The 18,004-nt window shown below is 35.0% G+C and overlaps 1 protein-coding gene across 4 annotated transcripts in view; it reads right to left on the bottom strand.

Moving 5' to 3' along the window:
* swm (Zinc finger protein swm) overlaps positions 1–18,004 on the bottom strand; it is a 103,857-nt gene that overhangs the window by 38,233 nt on the left and 47,620 nt on the right. For all 4 annotated transcript variants that reach the window (XM_083120822.1, XM_083120819.1, XM_083120820.1 and 1 more), the window contains 3 exons: positions 8,095–8,240; positions 5,148–5,324; positions 4,173–4,313 (listed from right to left, as the gene is read on the bottom strand). In XM_083120822.1, the coding sequence (XP_082976948.1) occupies positions 4,173–4,313; positions 5,148–5,324; positions 8,095–8,240 (464 nt within the window). The remainder of the gene's footprint in view (positions 1–4,172; positions 4,314–5,147; positions 5,325–8,094; positions 8,241–18,004) is intronic.

Raw genomic sequence — 18,004 nt, 5'->3', positions numbered from 1 at the left:
TAATCGGTAGGGATCTTGATTTCTTGTCATTTTTTTTTTTCAAATTGGTGTATTTTTTTTATTTTTTACTACTCGGTGTTATTTTACCAAAATTCACATTTTCATTTTAGTGCATTTTCTGGCAAATACCTGAAATTATACCTTCATGATGTTTTTAAACTACTCTTTGTGAGAGTTTGATAGCTTGTAAGTTATTTTGGGAAAGTTATTTATTATACCACCTTTTTAATTTTAAGGTAAGGGTTTTAGATAATGGAATTTTCCCGATATATACTGAAGGGTGCATAATGACCATAAGTGGCGACACACCCAAAAATTTTAAATCAATCAATCTCACGTGACAGATACCGATATATTATAGCACCAAAAATTGGCATTATCTTTCTTTGACTTGTTAGTGTTACGTTTACCAAAATTCGCATTTTTGTTTTAGAACATTTTTCTGCGAAATATACCAAAACTTATACTTCCATTGTGCTTTTAAACTATTATCTTAAATTGTAGGTCACATGGTCTTATGTATTTTTGTGACAGTTTGATATGTTGGAACAGATTTTTGAGAAAGTAAAGTGCTCCCTTATGCTTGCACCAAGCTATGAAGGCATCTAGGGGGTGTGGAATTAGGGCGCCACACTTTCTTGATCACAGCCGAAGGTTGGGATGATGTGATCACCACCATGCTCCTGGCTACCTTTACCCCCCCCCCCAAAGTTTACTCCAGGTACCCACTTGATACGACACTGGGTGGGTGCCAGAGCAGTTTGAACAGGTGTAAAAGACCCTGGTTCTCCCCCTCTGGGGATTGGCCCAGGGTCTCTCACAGGTAGTCAGATGCCCTAACGACTGAACTCCATTATTTCTCGCTCGACAAATGCCGATGGTGCGCACTTAGCTTGGTAATTCAAAACACATGTAGCGTGACAAATACTGAAGATATGGCACCCGTAGATACACACTCGATCTCCTGTTAGAACCCTGCCACTTTGCTCTTTGTTTTGATAGAAGTTGAAAAAATCGTGGGAAATACATGATTTAATGTGGCTGTTGGAATTATTCCATGTATAACAAGCATTATAGTTTAATCTTGAATAAAATTTTGGAAAACTTGCATGTTCTATGTACACAAATATGGCACATTTTGTTTCTCTAAGCCTAGAAAAGACAAGAATGTTGGATTTCACGGACTTTTTCGTTGTTTTAGGATATTTTTAAAATAAAAGTATTAAAATGCTGACTAAGACAAAATTTATAGTATAAAAATATAACAAACACATAACGTTTCCACCATCTAACAGGGTCTGTTAGACCTGTTACAGAGTGGAAATGTTACGTTTTTAGTGTATATAAATATTTTATAAATTTTGCCTTGGTGAACATTTTAATGTTTTATTAACATGGAAACAGTGTTAACATTTTTTTTAAAAAAATCGGTAAAAATGCACAATTCGCATCATTTCGATATTTCGAACGGGCGAAAAATGTGTCCAGACATCACTGCACATTCACAAACACAACTTCACAGAAATTAACATTTTTCATGGTTTTCACGTTTGCGAAAAATCAAGGTCCTTACTAATTGGAACTTACTTTCTGGGCACCACTCGTAAAACTCGTATAAATCAGTACATGAAAAGTGAAAATTTAGCAGGGCTGGCAGAGAAAAGTCAATTCTGAAGAAAGTGATATGCTTTTATGATTGAATGATTCCAGCAAATATGATATTAAAATATTTACGTATTTATTATTAGTATTATATTTCATAATATTGGACATTAACTTCACTCAGTGAGAGATTAATGAACATCTCTCACGAGTTTAAACAGACAGGTCAGAGGGTGGCATTAATTTCATTGCAATACTGTTGTTGTTGCAGTAAATTTGAGGTTGGAGCATGCAATTGCCAATTTTTATAATGTTCACCAATGCATTTTTGTGATAATATTTAATATATATCCCGTTTTGTTGGATTCTTCTTGATATCTAAGAATAGTGCAATGTCAATGTAAACTTGTGCGAAACCAGTAATACGTCAGGATGATGAAAGAAAACATTTGTAAGCACTGCTACATTAAATACAATCAATCAATCAATCAATCAATCAATCAATCAATCAATCAATCTCTCTCTCTCTCTCTCTCTCTCTCTCTCTCTCTCTCTCTCTCTCTCTCTCTCTCTCTCTCTCTCTCTCTCTCTCTCTCTCTCTCTCTCTCTCTCTCTCTCTCTCTCTCTCTCTCTCTCTCTCTCTCTCTCTCTCTCTCTCTCTCTCTCTCTCTCTCTCTCTCTCTCTCTCTCTCTCTCTCTCTCTCTCTCTCTCTCTCTCTCTCTCTCTCTCTCTCTCTCTCTCTCTCTCTCTCTCTCTCTCTCTCTCTCTCTCTCTCTCTCTCTCTCTCTCTCTCTCTCTCTCTCTCTCTCTCTCTCTCTCTCTCTCTCTCTCTCTCTCTCTCTCTCTCTCTCTCTCTCTCTCTCTCTCTCTCTCTCTCTCTCTCTCTCTCTCTCTCTCTCTCTCTCTCTCTCTCTCTCTCTCTCTCTCTCTCTCTCTCTCTCTCTCTCTCTCTCTCTCTCTCTCTCTCTCTCTCTCTCTCTCTCTCTCTCTCTCTCTCTCTCTCTCTCTCTCTCTCTCTCTCTCTCTCTCTCTCTCTCTTTAGCAACAAAATTTCCTGTTCCGGTGCAGTTTTTCATATATATAAAAATAATAATAATAATAAAAATTCCCTGACATTTCCCTGACTTTTTTTGACACCTCAAATTCCCTAACTTTTCCAGGTTTTACAGGTCTGTCGCCACCCTGATATATGAACCAAAACATCATGGGAGAACTATTCAGAGTGTAAGGTACTTTGTTTTTCTTAAATTTCAGTCATGTGACTTTTAATGAGATGAATTCATAGTGGATCTGCTGGACGTCTGACATTATACAAGTTCTATGAGGCGAGAGGTTTCTACACATGTCCAGAACTCCATAACAATCTAAAACACTTAACAATTTTTGGTGTTAACACATTCACTGCAAATTCATCAAATAAATTAGAATAAGAACGAGTGTAAATTTAAAAAACAGTATATTTACTGTGAATTATTCATACAAAATGAAAAAAAGGTCCTGGTCTTCACCAGGGCTGAAGACACAAAATCCCACTTTCATCTCAAGAACTCAGAAATTTTAACTCTGCGATGTTACATATGTAATTATTGTTGGGTGCAATAACAGAAAAATTTCTCAACTGAAATACAGTTGCCAAGTATAATACTAACAACAGTTCTTTGAAATTTATAAAGTCATTCTATTGCTTGTCATTCCTGTTACAAAAATTAGTTGAGAGAGAGAGAGATACTAGGTTTGTGCGCTGGTAGAAATACCACACCACAATACCAAATACCACTGAATGAATAAGCATCAGCAACTCTGCCAGAAAAGTGCCAAACAGCTCTAATAATGCCTTAGAATGATTATTAAACACTGTTTCAGGTACACTGAAGGAAAGAGGGGGATTGATATATTTGCATCTTTATTAAATTTTACATTGCTTCTCCACCTCCCTAGGTTAATCCTGATGATGAGGATGAATGATGATGTGATGAAATCAATGAAGGAAAACTCAATTAAATGGCCAAGCTTTACCCAGAATTAAACCTGTAACTGGGTTCGTAGCATGCTACATATGACATTCCACCAGTGTGTTATAATCTACGTCAAAGATATAATTTCTGAGAACAATAAAAGTAGTGGAACTTAGGGTGATTTCACACTATAGCAACAAGCTGTACATGTTGTATGTCACTTGAAGCATGATCAATCAATTGCAAGGTTATACAGAAGTGACATCACTACACTGTGAAACACTGCTATTGATGGTTTGTTCTCAAATGACATAGTGTGTGTTAGATGTTAATAACTTCAAAAAGAGAAAGGAAGGACACATGCAATGAATATACTCAATTCACGTATATGACCATATTATACCATACCATGTCGCAGTTGTATCATATACTTTACACAGTAATTTCATACAATGACTTTTTCCTACTTTTCACGAAAATGTATACAGAATTTGTGTTTAATTATCAGTTATCAATCATCCTGCACGTACAAAACTAAACATATATGAAGGGGCATGTGGCTAGTAGTAATATTGTTATGTCACAATTTATTCAACATTAAAGAGATTACGTACCTCATTATTTCTCTTGTTATGCCAAAAGACTTTGATGAAACGATTATTGAGAACTGCTTCAGTGCTCCGATATGCAGCATTTGCCTCAGCATGACTAGAAAAAGTGATTATGGCTGCTTCAGGGTCACCTTCAAAGCAGACCTGTAACAAAGTCAAATATTTACAGAATGTTAAACAGACAGGAAAGTTAGCAGCTTTTACTTTGGTTTATTTTGCAACACAGGTGACACAATGCAAACATAAAAACCAATAATAGAACATGTTCATGCAATTATAATTAAAACATATTACTTCAGTGTTCTAGTTACTTTTTTAGACCAAATTCAATTACAGTTAACCTGATAAACATTAAAAGAATTACATTCACGTTTTCAGCAGAAGTATGGTCACAAACACACACATCACAGACTCCTAAATAAGTTTTGAAAATATTTTTTTTAATTATATACTTCAGTGAAACATATGAATCCAAAAACATGAGATAAAGGAGATTAAATTAAGTTTATAAGCCACAGTATTGAGACTAGACACGAGGACCTGGGTTTGAATCGAAGCTCACGTTAGAATGCTGAGCATGGCTGTAACGTAAGAGCATCATCAAGTACACGTTTGCTAGTGCAAAAGGGTTGTGTACGGAGCTGCAGTCAGATACCTTCAGCATTCTTTGCTTGGTACTCTGTAATACTTCTGAATGAAAAGCAATGAACTTTCTCAATATCAAACATACTTCTGCATCCCTTAAATATTAATGCAAACTACCTGTATCTACGTCACACACAGATGTACTTTTTTTGTACCATTTCCTGACTTGCAGAATTAGTGTTGAAGTAATTAATCAGACGCAAGATTTTTTTTTAAAATGCCTGATCTTGGTACTTCGAAACATTCACCATATGATAATGTAAATATAACAAGTGTTATTTCAAGACAATAGAAAAAAGAAAAAAAAATGGAGCAGATATTAAAAACACTTACCTGTATATTTACTATTTTCCCAAATTTTGAAAAATGTTCATTGAGATGAGTAATATTATTCAAACCACTTGGTACCTTCTTCAAGACCAATGAACAATTATTCAGATTGTTCTTTCGAGGACCTAGCCGACTATAGTCAAAGCCCATCTTCCTCTTTGGGAGTTCGTGAAGGACTTCCTGAAAGGAAAAATGAACAAAGTGAGTTCCAAAACTTACACTTCGATGGATACACATAAAGCGAATGCACATGTTAAGCAAAACAAAACAGCTATTTCTGGAAGCTTTCAATACACATTATGCAAGAAGATGGCACAGAATAGATTACGCTGGTGCACCTTTATTGTGGTCCTACATACCATGTGTTGTGATTTTATGTTTTTAATATGCTGACACATGGCATGAAATACCAACTTTTTACACCTTGTACTTATCTCTCACCCTCAAGAAGGATCAAGGTATCTCAAAATTAGGATTGCACAACAAAGGTATGAGTTGTCACTTCATCTCAGCTGTTTTTAATATGGTGACAACACATGTCATGATATGTCACTTTTTGGATGTCTGCATAATCCCTATAATTCTGATGGTGAGAAATTGACTCAATGTCAAAATCTGATTATGGATGTCTCGTTCTCCCGTAACATACAAATACAGTGGAACCCCAATTTTATGTTCCCGGGTTTTACATTTCCCCGCATTATTCATGGTCCCAACGCAGCAAAATGCTATAAAAATTACCTCGATTTTACATTTTCCCACATTTTAAGTTTTTCCAGTTTGGTCCCCTGAAAAACGTAAAATCAAGGTTCCACTGTACGTGATACTAGTTATCAAATCACACCGCAATAACCTTTGTGCATACACATAGGACACTGAAACTGAAACACCTGGAAAGCACACACTAATCTTTATTAGTACAGCAGCAACATGCCTGGGGAAGGACTGATAGAGGAGGTCCTGCACAGTGGTGAGAGGGATTTGCAGCCATTCCTCCTGAAGCACACCGATGAGTTCACAACATGTTGTTGGTCAAGGGAAACGTCACCGCACACGATCCTCCAAAAGTCCCCATAAATAACGGGTCAATAATGTTCAGGTGCGACGACTGGGCAGGCCATGGTAGATGTTCAATCTCACTTTCATACCCAACAAACCACTGAGGCCTGTTTAGCAGTGTGCGTTGTTATTTTGGAATACTGCAACACCATCCGGGTACAATATTTGCACCATAGGGTGCAGATGGTCCTCCAGAATGGCCCTATAGTCCTTGGCAGTGACATGTCCCTCTAGAACGATCAGTGGTCTCCGATACTGCCACGATGTTGCATCCCACACCATCAAGGATACACCCCCATGTTTCACTCTGGGCACTAAGCAGTTTGGTTGGTATGCTTCGGATGGACTTCTCCACACACAAACTCTTTCAGATATCGGAAAAACAGTGAAGGTGGACTCATTCAAGAACACAACACGTTTCAGGTCGTTTAGCACCCATGATTTGCTGGCACCAGTCAAACACTTTTTGGCATTGGTGCTAGTGACCAAAGGTTTCGGTATAGCAACCCTGACATGCATGTTCGCCCTATGAAGTTCTCGACGGATGGTTTTGGTAGAAACAGGTTCTATTCAATTCTGTGGTGACTTTTGCAGTGGTGGTTTTATGCTTTTTGGACACAATCCTCTTCAGTACCCTGAGGTACCAGTCAGCTTCCGCTTCCCCAGACAGTTACTCCTCCTGAATTTGGTTCGTTCTTTATTCTGATCCCCTGCCATGACCCTTGCCACTGTGGCTCTTGATAACCTACAAATATTAAATATTTGTAGTCTCCGTTACTGATGCACCGGCGAGATGAGCACCAATTTGCCCTCTTTGGAACTCTGATATGTCCCCCATTCTACTGCGTGAAACCGAATATTCGATGTGCAGCCCAGCTACTATTGTGCCAATGTGACTGGTAGGCACATTCCTACATGCTCGAAAGCCTGCTATGCTGTGCACAACCAACAAGTGGCGCAGGTGAGCCCTCCAGCGGCATGTTCTATAATCATTGGTGTTTTAGTTTCAATGACCACCACCTGTACATGCACTGTGTGGATTTTCGTTTTGTGTAAAACTTGAAAGAGCATATACTGATGAATCCTGTTCAAAAGTTTGATTGATTTGATTAATTGAAGGCAGTCAAGCTTGATGATTAATAGTGCATCAGATTTTTGAACAGCTTGACATATTAAATTAATCATGTAAAAAAATTCTGACTGAAGATTTGATATACTGTTAAGACCACCTGGCCAAAGAACAAAAACAAAATATTGCACTTGGCTCACTTCATCAAAACATATTTGCTACATGTGGAATACGTATGCTTCAGAAGCGGTCATATTCAGTTGACATCTCTCCCTGTGACATTTGGTTATTTTCTCAGATAAAGATGAAGAGTTTTGACACTGTGGAAACAATAAAAGCAAACTAAACTTCCTGGTGCTGAGAGGAGGGAGGGAAGAGGGATTTTTAATTTAAGCTTTTTAACTTTTTATCTGTTTCAACCTTTATGTAAGAGCTCATTCCGTCCCCTTTCCTGATAAAGAACCCAAGTAGGTTTGCAAATTCGAAACAAATTAAAAAGTATGCATCTAGGCAATAGTTTTTTAATATTTATTCATTTATTATGTACTTTAATTATATATTTCCATGTACTTTACACATGGGACACACATTTGGTAGAAAATCATCTTTATGTTTAATTTAACGACACTGATCATGAAATAGATAACTATGGGTCCCTTCTAATTCTTGCTTCTAATTTTAAAAATTATATTGTATCAGGAACTAGAATTGAAAGAATCCATATGTGAAAATATTTAATACAACATAGTTGCCAACTTCACAACTGTAGTGTAGGGTTTGAAGTTCATGAGGACTGACCTACATTTGTTGCTATACACTTACCTTCTTTCCATAGCCTCCATCTTCCATGTTAAACTTGAAGTCATACCTCTGAGACTCATCTGCAACTGGGACGTTAATCAGCTCTCGCTGTGGCTGAGAATAGGGTGACTGACGAGGAATTACAGTCCTGATATCTCCTTGATTGACTGAAAAATAGGGTGAGAAAGCCTACTTGAGAACATGTGCAAAACAACAGTTCCTACTGTAAATAAACAGGGTTCCCACTCATTGTGGCAAAAAAAAATTCTTGACTTTTCCAGGCAATTTTAAAATACATTTCCAGACCATTCTATGGTGCTTTAACAGTCTAAAAACCAAACTTTGAGTATTAAACTGCACTTGCTATTCAAGAGAAAAGTTTAATCAACACTGTTAAGAAAATGAACAAAGCAAGGAAAACATCGAATTCATTTTCATTTCCAAATCCTGGCACGTACAAAAAACATTGTTGACTTTTCAAAGTTTTTGGAGATATTTTCAGTATTCCAGACTTCTTCACACACACAAATATTTCCCTGACTTTTCCAGGATTTCCAGTAAAGTGAGAACCCTGGTAAAGGAATGACTACAGCTCAGCAGCTTGTGATAAAACATGAACTCAAGTATTCAATGTGTATGGCTACTGGTGTGACCATGCACATATATTACAGATGGAACAAATTTATCAGTTCTCTATCAGTATAAACTGATATAGGCTTGTGGGTATATGGCCATATGTGAAAACTACATAATTTGAAAGCATCTAAAATAGAAGTCAATAACTTGGTACAACTATTCCATTATTTTACAATCTTTAAATTTTAGGAAATAATATTCACGAGGGAAAGATAAATAGTGATGTATAAAAGATGGCTGGATATATATAGATTAATTAAGGAGGTGAACGAACCATGCAGGATCTTCATAGAACATTTGCAACTTTATATCAGATTGATAGAATACTATAGTGGAACCACGAACAAAACAACCTGCGCAGACGCGTGACTCCTGTGCACCGTAACCCCACGAGTAGGAAAGAGGGAGTGGACCATGCTTCCTTATGGCCCAAGGTGGAGGGAAGAAGGGAAAGCTGCACGGGGACTTTTCGTCCCACGGTTTTTTTCCTTGTGGTCGATCTATAGTTAATGGTATTGGTAAATTTTGTAATGGCACTGTAAAGGTCTTTCCTATAATGTATGTTCAGTTTTATAATGCAATTAGCCTCCCCGATGGCACAGTGGTAGAGTCGTTGCCTTGTAATCAAGGAGTCCCGGGATCGATACCTGGTGGAGTCACATAGTGGTTCGGATCCCACTTTAAACTGTAGGTCCAGTCCCTATTAGCCTTACTGTGCATAAAGTGGACTTAAAACACAAACTCAATCAATCAATCATTAAAACACAAACTCAATCAATCATATAATGCAATTAATATTGAAAAAATATACACAACATATATTATTCCCTGACTGCCACACAGGCTAACTAGAGGATGTTTGTGGGAACAAGTAGGTGTATGCAGACCTGTCAACTTTGAAAATAAAGAGAACCTTTTTTTAGCAGCCTGCATTCTGAAATACACCATTCTTTTCCAAAGTTGGCAACCCTGTTGTTTGGAGACTATGAGTCAGGGAGAGCTGAAACTTCTCACATAAACTTTCCTGTATGTGCAAGAAAATATAACACCTGGAAAACCTTATACCAGGAAGCTGAAGTGTATAAAGAGGTTATAACAACTTTGTCAGTATATTTTAAACTCGGTATCGGCACAATAGGTAACTATGGTGCTATGTTGAAAAGGAAATTTAAATTTACATATACTGATGAACAGTGTTTATGTTCATACAATAATAAATATTTTTATAATTATTACATTGATAAAATAACTAGAAATAACAAATGTTATAAGAGCATCAAATTATGCAATTGTTTACAAGAACATTTATAACATATAAATGTTATTTATATGTAGAAAACATTTCTTTATTATCTCCTTGTGAGACAGAGCAAGTCCTTCACTAAATATTTGAGTATGCCTCAGTTCTACATCTGAGCACACTCAACATGTCAAATTCCTCAATCAGGTCTACAAGATGGCTTCCATTCTTCAATTTTCAAAACTTCACATTTGGCTTATTCACATCCAAAATGCAGAAAATATTTCACTCACTTAGTCTTATTTCTCATAAGATTCTCATTTTAGATAATGCAATATTCATTTACTAGCTAGTTAATGCAGATGCCATCAGATAATAATTTCCTGCTCTCAATTATTAAACTAGGCACTTTACACCAGTTCCAAATCTTTCCTTTTTCGTTATACAGATTATTCCATTATAAAACCATTTTCAAGCTTTTGTTATCAACAAAATGTCTCTTTATAGTTTAAAGAAACTATTAAAGATTAACTTGTAAAGTATAATCTTTCAAAATATCCAGATTTTTACAAATATCAATCCTTCACCAATAGCCACACTTTTACTTATGTACCATCCATCTTGAGATTTTTTCTAAAGTCACAGACAACTAGTATTAGAGCAACTAGTTCAAGCCAGATTTTTTAGTATGAGTTATCTTCAATTGTTTTTGTTTTATATTTTTGTCCATAACTGCTTAACACCTTGAATGTTTGTTTAGTAAATGTACATATTTGCTCTGTTACAGCTATTTTACTATGTATATCACAATATACTTATCTAATGATTACAATTACCATTTTATGAATGTTGATATAAAATACCAAGTATGACATCATATAAGACATTGAACAATTTTAAAGAGTTGACCTTTGTATATAAACCTTGATGTCAATGCAAATGTACATAATTTCAATAAATTTAATTATAAATTTGAAAGTATCATATCTTTCTTGTCAGAAAGAACACATATGATTTAAAATATTTGTTTTTCATTTTGTCAGTCAAAAATAACTGTTATGAATATGAATATTCACAATATTCAGAATATTTCACAATTTGATAATTTTGTCATGATATACAAATTGGCTTTTTTAAACATCATATTTAATGGAATAGGTTTAAGTAGTAATTTCAGACATTTAATTGTATTATTTGAATAAAATTTTGAGCAATCTTATGACTAAATTATTATAAATATAGCACAAATGTGGAACTTTGGACTCAGCCTAACCATTTTCAAAAGTAGTTATGACAATGTATTATTTTTATTGTCATACTGGCGCTCAACAAGGGACGAACCCACAACAGATCTGAGTCCTACTGAGACATTTAACATATAATAATTAATATAATGCCTCTATATTTACAATCTGTTTACATGTTCAGCATTATAATCAATTGAGTGTGACTGAATATTTGTTTTCCAACTATATAACAAGAACTTGTTCATCATGAACCAATACAGTGCAACTACACATAATGAATTTTTTGTACATAATAATATTGAAAAACAAAAAACATCAAGTTCGACATACCTACAATTATTATCCAGTAAAGTAACCATTTTTACATAAACAATGTACCTACATAACATTATTATTTATTATCAAACAATGAAGCACCATTCAGAACTTCATTCTCAACCTGGGAGCATAATTTCCATATTAATTTTTATTTAGCCAAAAAATATATTAATAATAATTTTTTACATGTAGAGTAAGTAACCTCTGATCCAACTAAGTTTCCCATTGGGAATTCATCCATTTATCTGGTAAGATCAGCTAACAAGACAAAAATCTAAGTCCCTGCATCAAGAAGCTAACATCCTCAGATTTACGGAGTGCTGAATATAAGATTTTTTTTTACATCACAAATGAATTCATGCAAGAAATGTATAAATTATGATGTGCGCACTAAAATTATAAATCATAAATAATTGTTGTTCCTGAACTCGCAGCGTCACGGCTCGAACTTACTATTCAGCCCTTTGTGAACACATTTTGGAGCCATAATGCATTCTAGCATTTTTAAAGGAAACAACTACTTGACTGAAGCTTGGATCAACACGTGAATCTCTTTGCTCTTTGTCAAGTTCATTCCTATTTGAGCCTACGATTCAACTCTTGGAATCTTTGTGCTCTAGTAAATATTTTCAAGCCAAAGCTAAATCTTAGCATTCAAAATTATTATGCACATGCCATCACATTATATTATACATTTTTTGCACTCCGAAATACACATAACAAAGAATATTTGTTGTATTGAATTTTTCCACCGTTCAACACAACTAAGGATCAAGAAATATGAATGAGGACCGATATTGGATCATGAAGATCAACTTAAAGCAAACTCTACAGAAGAAGACTTCATATCTGAACTAATGTTTCTGACTCAAGAAAAGAAGCACGAAAAAGAGAAAATTTTTACATTGACAGCCGACAAAAGAAAAATTCTGCACAAAGTACTGTGACTCACAGTACCACCTTTAACCAACATCCTAAGAAGAAGAACTCAACCAACCAACCAACCCTTGTGGGTATGGTTGTAGAATGAAGAAGTATCTTTTGTCCTTCAAACCAACAAAATAAACAACATGTTCGCATAAGCAATTTCATAATGCTAAAATTAATATACAAAGAACGAAAAAGTAAAGAACTGAGGTCTTATATACCACCCTTGACACTCAGTCAATAAGAAACTCCCAACCAACCAACCCTTGTGGGTATGGTTGTGGAATGAAGAAGTATCTTTTGTCCTTCAAACCAACAAAATAAACAACAAGTTAGCATAAGCAATTTCATAATGCCAAAATTAATATACGAAGACTGAAAAAATAAAGAACTGAGGTCTTATATACCACCCTTGACACTCAGTCAATAAGAAACTCCCAACCAACCAACCCTTGTGGGTTACTACACTCTGTGGATGGTAAGTATAGATTAAATTATCCTGCAACAATATTTCAGGATGTATAGCAAATCAATCTTTGTTAAAATTAAAAAGCTTTGAAAGTGAAATGGGTATACAATCATAATAAGTTGTCAGCTTACATGTGTTCAAATGTTAACACGTGTGCTCAAATTACCGCACCTTTATTGTTAACAGTGTATTCCAACAGAAGAATCAGGCTGCTGAACAAAGTGAATAAATATGCATGAACCCCTTTATTAATATTCCCTTACTTTACCTAGACAACAGGTTACCATCGGGTGTGAGTATTCTAACTACTCCCCCTACCATCACCTTGTAATCTGAGATAAAGGATATTAAATTCCAAATTATTATATTGAACCTCTTAAAGCTTGATGCTCCGAGACATTTCTGTGTTGGGATGAAACCTGTCTTCGGTTACTTCAACATCCACTTCAAACACTTCCATGTCACCATGTTTATCCTTCACATGATATCGGAAGCATGTGAACCTGTCCTTAGGCCACAATGTTATACTTTATGTTCAGACAGAACAAAGTAAAGTGTAATTATTTTCTTTAAACAAAGAATCTTTGATAATATTTTTCAATTTTAGGGTTTGCATATGTGATTTATTTATTTCAGCATTGAAACAGAACTATTTTCATGACTCAACATGTCAAGCTATGTAACCACTGACCTTACTCCATTGACAATACCCAAATTAAAACATGTACTGATACTGTCATAGTGAAAGTATTCAAGATAACTCTTCGTATCAGATGTTACATGTACACAATATAGTTATTTTGCTAAACTGTATGTTTCAAATTCACATACTAATAATAATAAAACTATGTATGTTTCATAACATACTTTTTCCAAATATATGCAACCACATAAGAATGTTACAACACTCATAGCTCATATTACTGTAATTCTAAACTTAATCATAAATGATAAGCATTATAAGTATGTAACAATCTTTACCGATCAAGTAATTTTCAGTCACATATCTGATATAATATAGTAAGATATGTCTGCACACTGCAACAATGCCTTTGAAAAGATACATTACAGGTAAGTAATCAAATGATTAAAATGTGAGTCCACGACATTACAAATTTGAAGTTAACTTTAACGTCATGACACCATCGTGACATCTTCTGCGTACATGAGTAGGATGCATGATCAAGCATGCTATCACAGTCAAAGTACAAATATTTGAGGAGTAAGCATGGAATGCTTCTAGACTAAATTTTCTCCTCCATAATTTCAAACATCGCTGCCTGAATGTTCTTTTACGAACATGTTTAGGATGAGTTGTTACTTTTCTCCTTGCACCTGGGCAATTGGTGAAAACAGTCTTACTAATTTCTTTCAATTTAAATTTGGTGCCTTTCCTTATTCTATCCTTCAACTGGACATTTGGAACACTTTGGGGAAACACCCCTTCACCATGGTGTAGAATACCGTGAAACTTCTTGTCCAAAATCATTTGTGAAAGTTTCTTCTCTACTTGGTTTACAAGTATGTTAATGCATTTTGAAACATAATCCACCAGAACACGAGAATAAGGTTCGATGATTTGACAAAGGTTTTGTTCTAACACTGTGTCATAAAGGCTGTCTAAATGTGCTCGAACAATTGGATCATTTTCCAGTTCTTCTTTAAACTTATCCACAACCTCCTGAAAGTCTACCAGAGATCTCTTAAGACTTGCTTGAGCAACACACTTCATAGCTTCAATTGCACTTCCGCCATACTTCAGATCCAGTTTCCCGCTTATGATCTGCTGCACATCTTCTGGTGTTTTCAACATTATTTTAGACAGCAGCATGTACTTCAATGCAGTCAAAGCCTTTGAGCTTTCCACACTATCATAGCCTTCAAATGCTTCATACAAGTAAGAGTATGCTGTTTTGAAGTCTATCTCATCAGCAGCATGAAGAATGCCTGACTGCATATCAAGCGATGCTTGTAGTTTTGGAGGGCAATATATTGAATTAGCTGTAGTCCGAGCTGAGGTAAGTGCTGCACGTGCTTTTGAAAGATTACTCAAGGCATGGTAAGTTTTACTTTCTAGAAGTTGAACCTCTAGCAATAACATTTTGTCATCAAACTTATTCAGTTCTCTTAATAAGGTCGATCCTAGGTGAAGAGCTTCAGTAAACATGCCAGTGTCAAAATACAAAGCTATTAGGCAGACTTCCAAATACTGCCCGAGGATAGTATTTTTATCTTGTTTTGTACACTCAATGCATTCCTTGCACAACTGAACTTTACTGCCAATGTTGGCTTCCAGATCCAAGAACATGTCAACCAGAGCACGAACCAATTTTGCTGCCTTCGCCTTACTAATGGTGCAGAGGAAGGGTCTCGTCTGCTTAATAAGTTCAGACAGTTCTTTTGCTTTGCCATCTTTCTTGTAAGTCTCTCCTAGTTTCAAGATACTTTGTTCTTTGACACAAATTGCATCTTCTTCACTTTCATCTCCCTGTTCTTGCAGAAGCCTGGACATATCATATATTTCCTCTAACTTATCTGAGGTTGACATTAACTGGGCTCTTTCCACACATATAGCCGCCATTTTTGTCTTTTCGCCCACCTCGAGTTCATCTTTGATCTCTTCTCTAAGCTCTGTACAAGTAGCTTCGATTTCATCTCTGAACACTTTGACTTCTGAGATACTAGTTTTAATAATATCATTCAGCTCTGTCAATTGAGCATCAGTCTTTTCCTGATTAGCTTTGAGATCCTCCTGATTAGCTTTGAGCTCTGTTTGGCCATCCTTGATAGCACTGAGAGCAGCCATAACATCTGCCAAGCAGAAATCACCCTTTGGATCTGACATATTTAAAGGTAAAAACACCTAACCTCAGAAACCAGAACAAGAAGCAAAACAATACAAAGATTATTATAAGCTTGAACCTTTTCAACTAATCACCTGACGTCTCATAATCTTAAATATATAACAACTTTGTCAGTATATTTTAAACTCGGTATCGGCACAATAGGTAACTATGGTGCTATGTTGAAAAGGAAATTTAAATTTACATATACTGATGAACAGTGTTTATGTTCATACAATAATAAATATTTTTATAATTATTACATTGATAAAATAACTAGAAATAACAAATGTTATAAGAGCATCAAATTATGCAATTGTTTACAAGAACATTTATAACATATAAATGTTATTTATATGTAGAAAACATTTCTTTATTATCTCCTTGTGAGACAGAGCAAGTCCTTCACTAAATATTTGAGTATGCCTCAGTTCTACATCTGAGCACACTCAACATGTCAAATTCCTCAATCAGGTCTACAAGATGGCTTCCATTCTTCAATTTTCAAAACTTCACATTTGGCTTATTCACATCCAAAATGCAGAAAATATTTCACTCACTTAGTCTTATTTCTCATAAGATTCTCATTTTAGATAATGCAATATTCATTTACTAGCTAGTTAATGCAGATGCCATCAGATAATAATTTCCTGCTCTCAATTATTAAACTAGGCACTTTACACCAGTTCCAAATCTTTCCTTTTTCGTTATACAGATTATTCCATTATAAAACCATTTTCAAGCTTTTGTTATCAACAAAATGTCTCTTTATAGTTTAAAGAAACTATTAAAGATTAACTTGTAAAGTATAATCTTTCAAAATATCCAGATTTTTACAAATATCAATCCTTCACCAATAGCCACACTTTTACTTATGTACCATCCATCTTGAGATTTTTTCTAAAGTCACAGACAACTAGTATTAGCAGGCCTCCCGCACTGGTGCAAAAATCCGAATAAGGTTAATTTCGGAATTCATTTGTTCGTGCATGAATTAACCAGCTACCAGTCGGCACCACCATCGATGCTAAATCCTAATTTTCTCATTAAAAATTTAGTTTATGTATCTATTAATCAATGATGATCACTTGTACGTGATTTTGTATTTTATTAAATGCCTTTCCCTTCTTAAACATGTATAAGAAAAATCGTATTTTTAAAGTCACTAGTTCTACATGACGTAATCGTTCCATATGATCTGTCATGGACGTACACTAACTATTTTAATAAGGATGTAGAAGAACAAAAAATAAAAACAATGGCTTATTGTTCATATTTTTATTGTAAAAACTGTCAGAAGAGGAATCCAGAGCTGTGTTCGTGTTCTGTCATATCCTGAAAGGTTAGTTATTTATGAATTCTGTTCGCTCTTTATGTAAAAATAATTTCCATAAAGTTAGTTTCCACGGAGAATAATTCCTAGCATGTCTTCGTATTCTGTATTTTGCTTCATTTAAGTAAAAGGACATGTGTTAAAAAAAACGTCTGAAAGATTAAAGGTTCGATTTTGCAACTTAATGTTATTTATAAGTTACACATGAGGATAGGAAGCCAACGAGAATAGTTGGAATGACTTGAAGTTTGTTTGAAGTTCGGAAAAGCTCATTTGTGCATGTTATAATGCAGAAAGTTGCAAGTTATCGCGCTCCTATTCGCTTCTGCATGAAGTTTATTTCTTCTAGCATTTAAAACTTTGTCAACATGTACAGGAGATGAAAAAAGCGTGTAAATATTAAAGCAATGAAACCTAAGGTAACGGTTCCTTTCGTTCTATGATTTTTTTAAAAAATCTCTTAGCAGGAAGACTAATTATCGTAGAATTTTAGCAATCATTGTCACACGAAATTTGAACCTTTCTTAAAGTAATTAGCACTCTTTGGATTTTTTTTTAAAAAAAATATTTATGTTGAAAAAACAACTTAAAAATTACCTTACGCAAGCTTGCACGCTTCCCAAGGACAATGTATTTTCCATTGACAAGGGACTGTAAGTATCGTAGACTAGTGAGAATTAATGTAGAAGTAAATCGGAACCTTAGTAAAATGAATTTAGGTAATTTATTTATAATGCTAAGAGAACCAAACCTGGCCTGCCTAACCTAACTACGAAAGCATACATTGAACCAAATCATAAGTAATCACTAGTTTTGGAAACGAAATGAGTGTAACTAACCTACATGTGCAATATATGCAAAATATTTTACGAACATTTACACATGTGTTACTGTAAAGAAAATTCCTTTCTCACTGGT

This window comes from Lepisma saccharinum, chromosome 4, assembly GCF_977018435.1.
Source record: "Lepisma saccharinum chromosome 4, izLepSacc3.1, whole genome shotgun sequence".
NCBI lineage: Eukaryota > Metazoa > Arthropoda > Insecta > Zygentoma > Lepismatidae > Lepisma > Lepisma saccharinum.
This window is presented reverse-complemented; position numbering and strand designations above follow the sequence as displayed.